At 37.3% G+C, this 14,789-nt stretch overlaps 1 protein-coding gene across 1 annotated transcript in view; it reads right to left on the bottom strand.

Moving 5' to 3' along the window:
* Window positions 1-2,934: 2,934 nt before the first annotated feature.
* The window catches only part of SHC4 (SHC adaptor protein 4), a 124,838-nt gene continuing 112,983 nt past the window's right edge, over window positions 2,935-14,789 (bottom strand). The window contains exons 11-12 of the mRNA XM_014852853.3: window positions 11,854-12,107; window positions 2,935-5,275 (exon numbers count right to left, since the gene is read on the bottom strand). Coding sequence (XP_014708339.2) covers window positions 5,120-5,275; window positions 11,854-12,107 — 410 coding nt within the window. The 3' untranslated portion in view covers window positions 2,935-5,119. The remainder of the gene's footprint in view (window positions 5,276-11,853; window positions 12,108-14,789) is intronic.

Here is a 14,789-nt window from a genome sequence, read left to right as displayed (position 1 = left end):
GGATTTTCAATCACAACAAGGTTTTTAATCAGAAAGCCAGTAAAAGTTATCAGAAGAAGTGATGATGACTATTTGATAAAGATGCAAAGCTGCAAAAATTATATTTGAACACGGAATGCAGACCCTCCCAAGTGTTACTCCACTTCTGTTTTCTGAAACACTCAGTATATTAAAAAGGAAAGAAAGAAGTACCAAAACATGATTATAAAATTGGTGTATATTTTAAATGCTTACATAACATGTTGAATGCATATTGATAAAATGCAACATAAGGATACCACTCATAAGAAAATTACAGGATTTATTAAAAATGTTAGTGTATTTGAACATTTAAGATAGTATAGCCCAGTACTAATTAAATACATGTTTAAAGTTGTTTGATGTCCTTCTGCCTTAGGTTGGGTTCCCAAGAAGGGAAGCTTGGGATGAAAATTTGAGTGCAAATGATTTACAAAGGAAGGGTTTCCTGGAGAACTGTCAGGAAGTTAGGAAGCAGGTCGGGGAAGGGGAAAAGCCAAGCAGGCGTGTGCTTTCAAAAGTGCCAGCTGTCCTGATGCCACGGGAGCTCGAGAGTGTAATCAGGACGGAGCAAGGAAGCTGGGCTTTCCCACTCCTGCACCAGTGATGGTGGCAGGGAAGGGGAGGAGGAAACCCACAGGTGCCTGTGGCTCTCGGTGACTCAAAGCAGCTCCCTTAGCCTGAGGCTGTCCTCAGAATGCAGAGAGTCACCCAGAGGCAGTTAGAAGCAAAACACACAGAAGCTAGCAGAGGGGCATACAGAAATGGCTCAAGGGATCCCAGGGGGTCCGGGCAGAGCTGATAGCGTCTCCAAGATTCGTGTTTACCATCCTTTGATCTTGTCAGCGTATCTCTGGACATAATATCAAACATTTACATTTGAGGTCCTTTATGAAGGCGAGGCTTCATGGAGCTGATGGAGTTGACTCTCCATACTCCTAGCATGATGGGACCTAGGGTGACCAAGATGATCCTACCACCATGTCCGGTGGACTTACTATATTAGTGAAACTGCCAACAGTTAAAATAGCAATCTTCCTGAAATCTCTTGACATATCTAGGTTTTACCCCCAAACCTTTTTTAAGTTAAACCTTTTTTTTGGAGAAAATTGTAGATTCACACGCAGTTGCAAGAAATAATGCAAAGAGATCTCCTGTAAGATTTACCCAGTTTCCACCAAGGATAACAGCTTACAAAACTGTAGTACAACATCACATGTACAGTCAAGATTCAAAACAATTTCATCAGAGAAGGATCCCTCATGTTGACCTTTTGTAACTGTACCTTCTTTCCTCCCTCCTATCAACTCCCTCCTTAACCCTTAATCTGTTCTCCATCTCTATAGTCTTATCATTTCAAGAATGTCATATAAATGTAGTTATATAGTATGTAACCTTTTAGAATTAGTTTCTTCACTTTGCGTAATTCTCTGAGATTCATACAAGTTTTTACATCTATCAATACTTCTCCCTTTTTATTGCTGAGTAGTATTCTATGTAAGGATGTACCATAGTTTGTTTAATCATTCGCCCATTGAAGGAACATCTGAGTTGTTTCCTGTTTTAGGTCATTACAAACAAAGCTACTATGAACATTCCTGTGTAAGTTTTTTTGTGAATGTAAATTTTCAGTTCTCTGTGATCAATGCCCAGGAGTGCAATTGCTGGGTTGAATGTCAGCTGCAAGGTTAGGATTTTTTTTTTTTTTTTTTTTTTTGGTGAGGAAGATTGGCCCTAAGCTAACATCTGTGGCAGTCTTCCTCTTTTGTACGTGGGATGCCTCCACGGCATGGCTTGATGAGCGGTGTGTAGGTCCACACTTGGAATCTGAACCTGCAAACCCGGGACCATCGAAGCAGAGTATGTGAACTTAACCATTACACCACTGGGCTGGCCCCATGTTTAGTTTATTTAATAAACTATCAAACTGTTTTCCAGAGTGGCTGTACTGTTTTACATTCTCACCAGGAATGTATGTGTGATCCATTTTCTCCTCATTCTAGCCAGCACTTAGAATTGTTGCTATTTTTCATCTTACCCATTCTGATAGGTGTGTCATAATATCTCACTGTGATTTTAATTTGCATTTCCCTACTGGCTAACGTTGTCGAACATATTTTCATGTGCTTATTTGTCATCTGTATAACTTCAGTGAAATGGTTACTTGTGTTTTTTGGCCATTTTCTGCTTTTTTCTTAATTGTTGAGTTTTAAGAGTTTTTAAAATATATTCTAGATACTAGCCCTTTGTCAGATATGTAGCAAATATTTTCCCTCCATCTATAGCTTGTCTTTCACCCTCTAAACACAGTCTTTCACAGAGAAAAATTTGTAATTGTGATGAAGTCCAACATACCAGTTTTTCCTTTAATGGATCATGTCAGGTCTAAGAATTCTTTGCCTAGCCCTCTATCCTGAAGATTTTCTCTTGTTTTTCTTTCCTAAAAGTTTCATAGTTTTACATTTTATATACAAAGTCTATAATCCATTTGAGTTAATGTTTATGTAAAGTGTGTGCTTCCTTTTTTCGCCTACAGATATCCAATTGTTCCAGCACCGTTGGTTGAAAAGCTATCGTTTGTCCACTGAGTATATGTCCCCAGCCTCCTCATTGTGGAGTCTCCAGGGCTGGTTGAATCCTTCCACTGCAGGCCACAGCTCCTAAAAGGTGGTCTTCCACACAGTTTTTTCTCCAGATTCTGTTACTGTTCCCTCCCCTTGTCCCTTCACTGGCCCCAGGGCACTTCATCCTCCCTTGCAGTTTCCCATACTCTGCCCACATCTTTGTAAATAGTCTTTTTATTAAGCTCTCCTCAAATTACCCAACTTAAGTGAGCCATCTGTTTCCTGTGAGGACTTGATACATCCTACAAATCATAAATTTTCCAAATCCCAAATATCAGACATATACTGTCAATTGTCACAAAGCAAGAATCATTTATTTTTTTTTGAAAAGTCATTTACAGGTATTTATAGGCAAATGAATTTCCACGTTAAGACAGATGAAGATAAGAGTGTGTCATTAAAACAGCATGCAATCAAACACTTCTTTTATGATTTCATTTTGTTTTTACTGTGTCTGTGGTATTTGTAAGTGCAGTATTTGCTCAGCCAACCCCTATACCATTATAGTCAAATACTGCTTATCCATGACGTGTCCTGCTCACATCATTTATACTCTCTGGGTCTATTTGTATCAGGAACGCTTTCTTGCTACCCAGTTAACACTCTGCTCAACTAGACTGCGACCACAGCTCTGCTCTGTTTCTGATAAAGGTGATTAGATCACCCATAACTAAGGTGTATGCAAAATTGATGAAAAATACATTATTTCCTAGTTGTATAAAAGGAAACAAAGCTATCTGAGAAATTAATGGCAGTAGAAGTAAAATAAAATCATAAACCTTTACATAAAAATATTAGAGCAGTGTACTTGATTTCTGATGATTTCTATCCAAAAGAAGTTTCCCATATTTTACTTAAAACTTAGGAAATATATCACAATTACAAACACTAAGTTGTATCTACATAGCCAAAATAAAGTGGAGTTAAGGCAACTGTCCAGATAACTCAAGATAAAAAGACACTGTAGTAATGGCGATATCTCTATGTGCAAAGGTGAGTAAAGGCCTGAAGTAGTTTTCTGCTACTCAAAACAATCAAATCCACTTCTACCATATTTGCTTATCTTATCCCAAAGTTTCAATATTTTTGACTGAAAGGCTTGGGGTCTCCACTATCTGAATGCTGATCAGTTGTGCCATTCGTTCTTTGAGTTTAGACCCAGACTAAAGGAAAAAAACCGAAGTCTTCACCTTAACTATACAGGTTATCAACACTGACCCCTAATAAATGGAAAATTTGCTTTTTATAGACTCGTATTACGTTAGGGCCAAATTGGACCTGAATTCGCCTAGCCCAGCTCCCCTGCTTTATAAATAAGGAAACTGGAATCCAGACATGTTCAGCAACTTGCTCAAGGTCACATTGATGAGCCCCAATCCAGCGCTTTCCCTACACGACACTTAATTACTCTATTGGCTTACAAGCACGGCCACATGCAGCAAACCTTCCAAATGTTTCGTTGAATATGTTTTCTCCCTCGACATTTTGTCTGATGATATCTAGAAAAGGTGCTAAGGATACACGTCGGTGAGGGACTATCACTCAGTTGCAGCCAGTCGAGGTTATTTCCCCATACTTTCAAATAAATTCAGTACTTTAAATAATAACGGAATCAATTTGGATATTGAATGTGAAAAACACTCGTTTGTTTGCCATCTTTTAAATCCATGCACTCATGGGCTGTTTTTTTGGTGAGGGTGGGGAAGGAGGAAGAAATATGATAAAATCAGAAATGACTGACAGATTTGACCTCTTCAGTTTGTTACATGCTGCTTACAAATAGTCTCATAGCAAAGACTGAGAACTATTAGGCCAAAGAGTTTGGGCCCCAACCCTTTAACCAGCCACTGGGACAGGCCAATGAAACAGACCAACGCTTTCAGTGGCTTTTGATTTGATTCACTGGCACAGACACAGTCCGAATTCAATGTCAAATTTATTTTACCATTGCAGTGAAAGTGCTACTAAACAGAAAATGTAATAAAGTCAATAACTGACAAGCAAATTGCTTCTTATTTTTGTAACAAGGAAAAACTTTTTTTGGCAAATGGTTCTGTAGTCATAGAATATGAAGACACTTATAACTAATCTCCCCCATATGAAAATGTCCCCAAATTATCAAGTTGAAAGGCACATACCACTGCCCCAGCAGTTCATTCAAGTTGTCTTTAGCATGTGAAATTTTAATTGTGCTTTTAGCTTGTTATCAATGCAATATGGCCTTAGAAAGTGACATCCGTGCATATGTATAATTTCTTTTCAAATGGACCAATCCTCTTGCCCTTTTCAAATTTTCACTTTCTGAAGATCAATTTTTGTTAGTTCTTCATTGTATAAAGGACCTAGTCAATGACGGTCTCAGAAAGATGCACTTCACAGTTTGTTCTCTATCTTATCCAGAAACCAAGTTTGAATGATCTTTGTGTCCTAGCACAAAATGGAATATCTTGAAATAGCATGATGGTACTTCCATTTTGTCATTTGTTGGAATGCAAAAGTCCTGGATTACTATCCTTTCTCACTGGTTGTTTAAGGCTTACTTCACTTCCAGAAGAGATGATTGGCAAACTATTATCCATGTGGTATCTGATAAGATGGCCGACATTATCAAATACATGATCCTTGGTCCTCACCTTGAAAAGGAAATACAAATGTATTTAGGTTAAATGATAATAATTCTCCTGAAAGATGTAAACAGTCAAGAAGGAAAAACAGACGTATCGCTGAAGGAGATATTTTGCTGAATAAAGAAAATAAAGGTACTTTTCAACTCTGTATCGCTTAGTAAAGAATTTTCTCATTCCCCATGACCTTTTAAAAGTAATTGTCCCTCCCAGTTAGGAAAATGGTAAGCACTTATCACTCAATCCAAATTTGCAACCAGACTCTTTGCCGTGTTACCATTTGATATATTCTATCATGTCATCATTCCTATAAATATTTCACTGAGTTGTATACAACCACGAATCCCAGGATTACAATTATATCCCATCAAACAGAGTGCTTCCATAATATCTGGTCTCTGCAGGAAGTAGGCCCTCTGGAGAAGTCCTGCCTCTCTTTGGAGGCTCTAAACAAATCCTGTCTCCTCTAAGAAGCCTCCTCAGACCTTTCTAATAGGCATTCATGTCTCCTTCCTGCAGGCTTCATGGTAGCTGATTCATAAACATTTGTTACATAGAACTTCTTAGCTGCATTCCAGAAGAACTCAGTTTCCCACAGCCTGCTTTATCCTGGACTTTCCTCCCTGTATTACTGTGTCCTCACCCTGTGCATGGGCAGAAGACATCACTCTCCATCACGACGGTACTGGCTCAGAGCCTGGCCATAACGGACTGCTGTTTGGAGGGTAGAATTGTCCAGGAGAGAGAAGGCATGCAGCCAGGGAGCACTTTGTTATATAATTCTGCTACCTCTCCACAGGGATTCATCGAGTTCTGTCTAGATTTTGGTTTTCAGCATATTAAAAACACACACACTTATCAGAACAATTGACCTAACTCAAATATGGACTGTGAATTAGATAGCAATATTGTATCAATGTTTAAATTTCTTGATTTTGATCATTGCACTACAGCTATGTAAGAGAATATCCCTATTCTTAGGTAATACACACTGAAGAATTAAGAGGAAAAGGGCACCATGTCTCCAATTTACCCTCAAATGGCACCAAAGCTTGAGGACGTTTTTACCTCCTCCATCTCATCCCCAACCCATGTCAAACCAGCTCATCAGTCCTGCTAGTCTGTCTTCTTAATTCCAGCCCACTCTGCCCATCCCTCTCTATTTCTTTTGCCTCCATTCTGGTTCAGGATTTCACTAGTTTTTATGTAGAATCCCCTAATTACTTTCTCTGTCCCAGTCTTTCTCCTTTACTCTATTGATCCTGCATACAAATGTTAAATTGATCTTCCTAGTACAGGGATTATAAACTAGTCACTCTCTGGCCAAATATACTAGGAGATGTTTTAGTCTGCTGGGGGCTAAGGTGGAAGGTGCCCAGTAGAGAATTTTTAAGTATTTTGAATTAAAAATGGGGAGATTTCACATGAAAATCTGGTTTTGTGGCTTCTTTGGAAAAATCAACTCTGACTCCCCCATGCCCCTTTTGCAAATGGCAGCAATTGACTGGAATTGAGTAGTGATTTCCCCCTTACACAGGAAATGCACTTTCCAGGTGATCACAGCCCACTGCACCCTATGCTCATTCCACCACTGGCCCAACATTACACATTTACAGTACTGGCCAGGCCCTGCAAATATTTGTGCTGTGACTCCAATCACATAAACTTTTTTTTTTTTAAAGATTTTATTTTTTTCCTTTTTCTCCCCAAAGCCCCCCGGTACATAGTTGTATATTCTTCGTTGTGGTATGTGGGATGCTGCCTCAGCGTGGTGTGATGAGCAGTGCCATGTCCGCGCCCAGGATTCGAACCAACGAAACACTGGGCCGCCTGCAGCGGAGCGCGCGAACTTAACCACTCGGCCACGAGGCCAGCCCCTAATCACATAAACTTGTGTGTGTGTGTGTGTGTGTGTGTGTTAACAAACATATAACATCAGATCTACCCTCTAAACAAATTTTTAAGTGTACAGTATAGTTAACTATAAATACAACTTGTGCAGCAGATCACCAGAAATTTTTCATCCTGCATGACTGAAACTCTATACCCATTAAACAGCAACAACCCATTTCTGCCTCACCCCAGGCCCTGGTAACCACCATTCTACTTTCTGTTTCTATGAGTTCAATTACTCTAGATAACTCATATAAGTGGAATCTGCAGTATCGTCCTTCTGAGAATGTGAGTGGCTTATTTCAATTAACATAATGTTCTCAATGTTCATTCATGTAGCATGTGACAGATTTCCTTCTTTTTTATGGCTGAATAGTCATTATGTGTATATATCACATTTTCTTATGCATTAATCCATCAGTGGACATTTAGCTTGTTTCCACCTATTGGCTACAATGAATAACACTGATACGAACGTGGGAGTGCAAATATCTCTTCAAAATCCTGATTTCAATTCTTTTGGATAAATACCCAGAAGCAGAATTGTTGGATCACAGGGGAGTTCTATTTTTAATTTTTGAGGAAACTCCATACTGTTTTTCATAGCAGCTGCATCATTTTACATTCCCACCAGTGCCAAAGGATTCTAAATTCTGCACATCATCACCAAAATTTGCTATTTTCTGTTTGTTTGTTTTGTATAATGGCCATCCTATCAGGTATGAGGTGATATCTTACTGTGAACTTGATTTGCATTTCTCTGATGATTACTGGTTGAGCATCTTTTCATAGACCTGTTGACCATCCATGTGTCTTCTTCGGAGAAATGTCTATTCAAGTCATTTGCCCATTTTTAAATCAGATTATTTGTTTTTTTGTTATTGAGTTGTAAAAATTCCTTATATATTTTTAAAATTAACCCTTTATCAGATATATGGTTTGCAAATATTTTCTCCCATTCTGTAGGTTGCATTTTCACTCTGTTGATTGTTTCATTTGCTGTACAGAAATTTTTTAGTTTAACGTAGTCTCACTCGTCTTATTTTGCACTTGCTGTCTGTGTTTTTGGTGTCATATCCAAGAAATCATTGCCAAGACCAAAGATATAAAATTTTGCCCTTATGTTTTCTCCTAGGAGTTTTATAGTTTCAGATCTTAACGTATAAATCTTTAATCTATTTTAAGTTGATTTTTGTGTATGGTATAAGGTAAGAGTCCAACTTCATTCTTTTACACGTGAATACTCAGTTTTCCCAACACCACTGGTTGAAAAGATGATCATTTCTCCATAGTGTATTCTGGCAACCTTGTCAAAGATCATTTGACCATATATGCATAGGTTTATTTCTGGGCTTTCTATTCTGTTCCATTGGTCTATATGTCTGTCTTTATGCCAGTACCATACTGTTTCTATTACTGTAGCTTTGTAATATGTTCTGAAATCAGTAAGTTTGATGTCTCCAGCTTTGTTCTTCTTTCTCAAGATTGTTTTGGCTATTTGGAGTCCTCTGTGAGTCCAAAGAAATTTGGGGATTGTTTTTATATTTCTGTAAAAAATGCCATTGGAATTTTGATAGGGATTGCATTGAATCCGTAGATTACTTTGGGTAGTATGGACATTGTAACAACATGGGATGTCTTTCTATTTACCTGTGTTTAATTTCTTTCAGCAATGTTTTCTAGTTTTCAGTGTACAAGTCTTTTGCCTTCTTGGTCAAGTTTATTCTTAAGTATTTCATTCTTTTTGATGCCATTGTAAATGATACTGTTTTCTTAATTTCTTTTTCTGATTGTTCATTGTTAGTGTATAGAAATGCAATGGATTTTTATACATTGATTTTGTATGCTACAACTTTGCTGAACTTGTTTATTAGCTCTAACAAGTTTTTTGTGGAATCTTTAGGGTTTTCTACATATAGGATCATGTCATCTGTGAAGAAAGATCATTTTACTTCTTCCTTTCCAATTTGAATGCCTTTTCTTTCTTTTTCTTGCCTAATTCTTCTGGCTAGTACTTCTAGTACTATGTTGAACAGAAGTGGTAAAAGTGGGCATCTTGTCTGTTCCTGATCTTAGAGGAAAAGCTTTCAGTTTTTCACCATTGAGTATGATATTAGCTGTGGACCTTACACATATGGCCTTTATTATGTTGAGGTGATTTCCTTCTATTCCCAGTTTGTTGACTGCTTTTCTTTTTTATCGTGAAAGGATGCTTAATTTTGTCAAATGCTTTTTCTTCATCTATTGAGATGATCAAGTGATTTTTATCTTTCATTTTGTTAACATGATGTGTCACATTGATTGATTTTCTTTGTTGAACCATCCTGGCATTCCAGGAATTAATTCCACTTGGTCATGGTGTATGATCCTTTTAATGCAGTGTTGAATTTAGTTTGCTAGTATTTTGTTGAGGACTTTTGCATCTATCTTCATCAGTGATGTTGGCCTGTAGTTTTCTTTTCTTGTAGTGTCTTTTTCTGGTTTTGGTGTCAGGGTAATGCTGGCTTTATAAAACGAGTTTGGAAGCATTCCTCTTCTTCAATGTTTTGGAAAAGTTTAAGAAAAATTGGCATTAGTTTCTCTTTAAATATTTGGTATAATTCACCAGTGAAGCCATCTGGTCCTGGACTTTTCTTTATTGGGATGTTTTTGATTAGTGATTCAGTCTCTTCACTAGTAATTCAGCTCTTCAGGTTTCCTATTTCTTCATGATTCAGTCTTGGTAGGTTATATGTTTTTAGGAATTTATCCATTTCTTCTGGGTTATCCAATTTATTGGCATATAATCATTCTTGGTAATCTCTTATAATCATTTAATATTTTTGGCATCAATTTTAATATCTCCTCTTTCGTTTCTGATTTTATTTATTTGAGTCTTCCCTCTTGTTTTCTTAGCTAATGTAGCTAAAGGCTTGTCAATTTTGTTTATCTTTTCAAAAAACCAAACCGTAGATTTGTGGATTTTTCCTATTGTTTTTCTATTCTCTTTCATTTATTTCTGCTCTAATCAGAGTTATTTCCTTTATTCAGCTAATTTTGGGATTAGTTTGTTTGTCTTTTTATAGTTCCTTGAGATGTAAAGTTAGCTTGTTATTTAGGATCTTCTTTTTTTCAATGTAGGCATTTATCACTATCAACTTCCTTCATATTGCTTTTGCTGCGTCCCATAGTTTTGGTATGTTGTATTTTCTTTTTCATTTGCCTCCAGATATTTTCTAATTTCTCTTTTGATTTCTTCTTTGACCCATTGGTTGTTCAAGGGTGTGTTGTTTAATTTCTGTATATATGTGAATTTTCCAGTTCTTTTTCTGCTACTAATTTCTAGTTTCATTCCATTGTGATCAGAAAAGATACTCAGTACAACTTCAATCTTCTTAAATTTGCTAAAACTTGTTTTGTGACCTAATGGCTAATCTATCCTAAGATTTGTGACCTAATGTGAATATTCTGAGTGTACTTCAAAAGAACATGTATTTTGTTGCTGTTGGGTGGAATGTTCTATATATATGGCTGTTAGGTCCATTTGGTCGTATAGTGTTGTTTAAGTTCTCTATGTCCTTTTTGTTCTTCTGTCTGGATGCTCCATCTACTATTGAAAGTGGTATTAATATCCCCTATTATTATTGTGTTGCTGTCTATTTCTCCCTTCAGCTCTGTCAATGTTTGCCTCATACGTTTGGGTATTCTGATGTTGGGTGAATATATATTTACAATTGTTATATCTTCCTGGTGAATTGATCCTTTTATCATTATGTAATGTCCTTCTTTGTTTCTTTTGACACTTTTTGACTTGAAATCTATTGTGTCTGATGTAAGTATGGCCACCTGCTCCCTTTTGGTTATAATTTTCACAGAATATCTTTATCCATCCTTTCGCTTTCAGCCTATGTGTGTCCTTAAATCTAAAGTGAGCCTCTTATAGACAGCATAGAATTAGATCTTGTTTTTTTATGCATTCAACTACTCTAAAGTCTTTTGATTGTGGAATTTAATCCATTTACATTTAAAGTAATTATTGATAGGGAAGGACTTAATATTACATTTTGTTAATTATTTTTTGTCCAGGATCATTTCTGTCTACAGGCATCCTCTGCTCCAGCTGTATATCTTTTATTTGCTTAATACCATTGTACTTCTCTGTCTGTTCCTGTGGTTACTTCTCTATGTTCTAAATGTCCCCCTTTTAAAATTTTTCCCTCTTTTAAGGTTCATTTTACGTGTCAGACCTTTCAATAAGCCTTTTCAGTTTGCCTCAACTAGAGCACTCCTCTATCCTGAGAAACACCATAGAGCTTTAGTTGAAACATTCTTAAGCCCTTCATTCTTATGGTATAATTATTTAAGCATCTGTTTTATGAATTTATAAGCACCCTGAGAGCAAGGACTATGTCCATGATACTGACCAATAGTCAACTATGAATCCCTGTACTTCCATGTAGTAGGTATTCATTTAATTCACTGAATTGAATTGAGAAAGACAGAATGAGTCTGTCCTCTATTTCATCCTCCAGGGTGGCTCTCACTCGAACCCCTCCAACTAGTTTCTATATAGCACTTCCTGCTGTAGCTGGAGGGTTCAAGAAAAAGTAAACCCTTAGCCTTGAACTTTCTTCAATATCAGATTTTGGATCTATCATTCAGAGTAACCTTAATCACAAGATCCTGTGAAAACTGTAACGAGAGGTCAATGATACCTTGCCTTCAGGATCCACCAGGAGAAGATGTTTTGCCTGGCCTCCCTGTAGTCCACTCAGCACATATTGGCCAGGAGATGTTACACTCTCTCGAACCAAAAAGTCCCCATCCTTTACCAAAAGGCTTTCTGCTGCCTTCCTGCTCAGCTTGCCATGGTAGCAGTCTTCATTCCGCAGCTGCTGCTTAATGTGTGGCAGAGAATGTGAGTTGGCAGGCTGGACCGTGGCACCTGGCTGAACAGTTTCTGGCGCTTCTGAAGTCAAAACACAAAGAGAGATATCACCAAGTTACCTCCTCATCCATCCATTTATTCATTCATTCAACTAGTCAGCAAACATAACCTGAGGCCCTACTGTGGGCCAGGTACTCTTTAAACAATGCTGTTCCTGGAACAAATGGAGTTTTTGTTTCCAGAACTTCCAACAGGCTCTAATTTAATGGTAGATCCAAACATTGCCTTTGGCTTCTGTTACCAGGAAAGCCTTGCCCAGGGGCAGGAGTTTTCCTTTCAGAAGAGAAATGGAACTGACCCATGAGAACCGCTTTCATAACTGCAGAGAGAGGCTCTTTATGTCCCACGGGCTGTATGCTAAAGAGAAAGAGGCTTATGCTGTGCCTGGATTACAGATAACTTCCAAAACATTTTCAACATTCCCAAACTCTTTGAAAACGCCTACAGTAACTTTGGGCTATGGCCACTTTTTAGCATTTAGCTTTTTTTAAAACCAAATTGCTAATGTGCTTCAGAGATGCTTCTGACCAAAACCTTCAAAGCTATGCTGAACCTCACAGCATTCCTATTACATGACCACTCTATTGTTTGTCATTCACCTGCCTGGACAAAGGAGAGTCCATCAGGTAAAAGAAGGCAAAACCTCAGGAAGGTATGGCCTGAGGCAGCTCCCTAAGGCTCTGCAGAACAAATGTTATCCAGAGTCGAGAGCACTGGGGAGGAGAGGTACATCCAGGTAGCACTTAATAGTACTATTGATACTCACAGTGATAATAATTATTACATAGTTTTCATTTATTGAGTATGATAGGCACTGCTCAACGCTTTACATATATCATCTTGTTTTACTCTCAAAATTAGACAGGTAAGGACATGGGTTTTTAAAAAGGCTAAATGACTTACCCAATATCACACTCCTAACACGTAGATCTTGGATTTGAAGTAAGATCTGACTCCAAAGCCCAGATTCTTAATTACCACACTCTAAGGCCCTTGCTTTGGATGTGAAAATCTTTTAATTTTCAAAACTGGTCTAGCCACTCTCACTTTTGTAGTACCCACAAAGGTCCCTAGTAGATAGCGAGGATATCAAGATGATATATAGCATCTCCAGAAATAATAACATAAAATTCTTATGTCTGAATCCAGGTGAAAGTTGTATCTTTAATATGGCAAATTTGCTAAGAAAATAATAAATCAGACTTTGTCTTTTTAAACACAAAGGATCTTTTCCATAGAAACCAGCCTTAGTCTTTATAAACGCAAAGGAGCGTTTAGGTTCCTTATATAGGGGTCTAACAAATGAGACATCCTATTGACTCTAAGTTTTAAAGTTTACACATGACAATCCTATGAAGTCACTGATGTAGGCAAACAGTGCCCTATAGACATAATCCAATTCTCCTGTTAATACGTTGTAGTTTGTGTCTACTTAAGAACTTCTCTCAGTAGGATTGGTGGTTACCAGAAGGGAATTGGGGAGGGAGGCGGGTGACAGAGATGACAAGGCACATGTGTATGGTGATGGAAAATAATCAGTCTTCGGTGGCAAACATGACGCAGTTTACACAGAAATCAAAATATAGTGATGTACACCTGAAATTTATATAATATTATAAACGAATGTTACCTCATTAAAAAAAAGAACTTCTCTCTGCACAACACAATTACAATGTAGCATTCACAAATATATCTTTAAAAAGAATCTTTAGTCTATATCTAATGGCTAAAAATATTCTCTACTACAGTCAGGACTATCTAGTGTTGCCAGAAAAAGCCTGAAGAAATGTGTCCAGATTTGATGAATAATACTTGTAGTTGGCCTTAGTGCTGCCTGCTTTCAGGCATAATGGAGGATTTCTGATGAGTAGCCATGTGTGTGTTTGTGTATGTGAGAGAGAAAGTTCTTGTGAGTATGAGGGAGATGCATGCATGCGTGTGTGTGGGTGCACATATCTTAGTGCCTGATGGCTTTTGGTTTATTCTGAGATTATGGTGGAGAGCTTTTGGACAAGGACAAAACAAAAGAAAAACAGACATTATATCATCTTGAAAAGAGGCAACAGATCATGGGCCAGCCTGAGGATATGGACAATATTTTCCTAACACGGTTTCCCAAGTTAACACAGGGACAAAGTACGCTGTGCTAGGAGATTTCAATCATGCAAACATTTGCTAAAAATCTAATTTTTCTAAAAGCAGAATATCTGACAGATTTTTTGAAATTTTGGCCTTAATTTTAAAAGTCACACATGCTAATTTTTTTAAATCTGGGAAACAGAGAAAAACAAAGAAAATCACCTACAGTCCCATCACCAAATACAGCCACTCTTTAACATTGTGTGTATTATCTACTATTGACTCCTTGTCTTACATAAAGTTGACTTTGAGAAAGATAATAATAGTCTAAATATAGTTATGTATGTATAATTTTCGTATAATATTTAATAAATTATTGGCTTGATATAATTATAATATATTTTCTCAGAAGTAGTGAAGGTTAATGAAGCAACAAGGAAGGCAACTCTAGATTTAATTGAAACCAAAAAAGAAAAAAAGTGATAGGAATCACGGAAGAAAGTAGTCATGTCACCTTGGAGTTTCATTAGCAACTAAAGACATATTGTTCACAATCAGAAATTCAAGAAAGCACAAGATAGATATGAATATCTATACTCACATGCAGCTGATGGGTAAAACCTT

The sequence above is a fragment of the Equus asinus genome, chromosome 2 (genome assembly GCF_041296235.1).
Source record: "Equus asinus isolate D_3611 breed Donkey chromosome 2, EquAss-T2T_v2, whole genome shotgun sequence".
Classification (NCBI taxonomy): Eukaryota; Metazoa; Chordata; class Mammalia; order Perissodactyla; family Equidae; genus Equus; species Equus asinus.
This window is presented reverse-complemented; position numbering and strand designations above follow the sequence as displayed.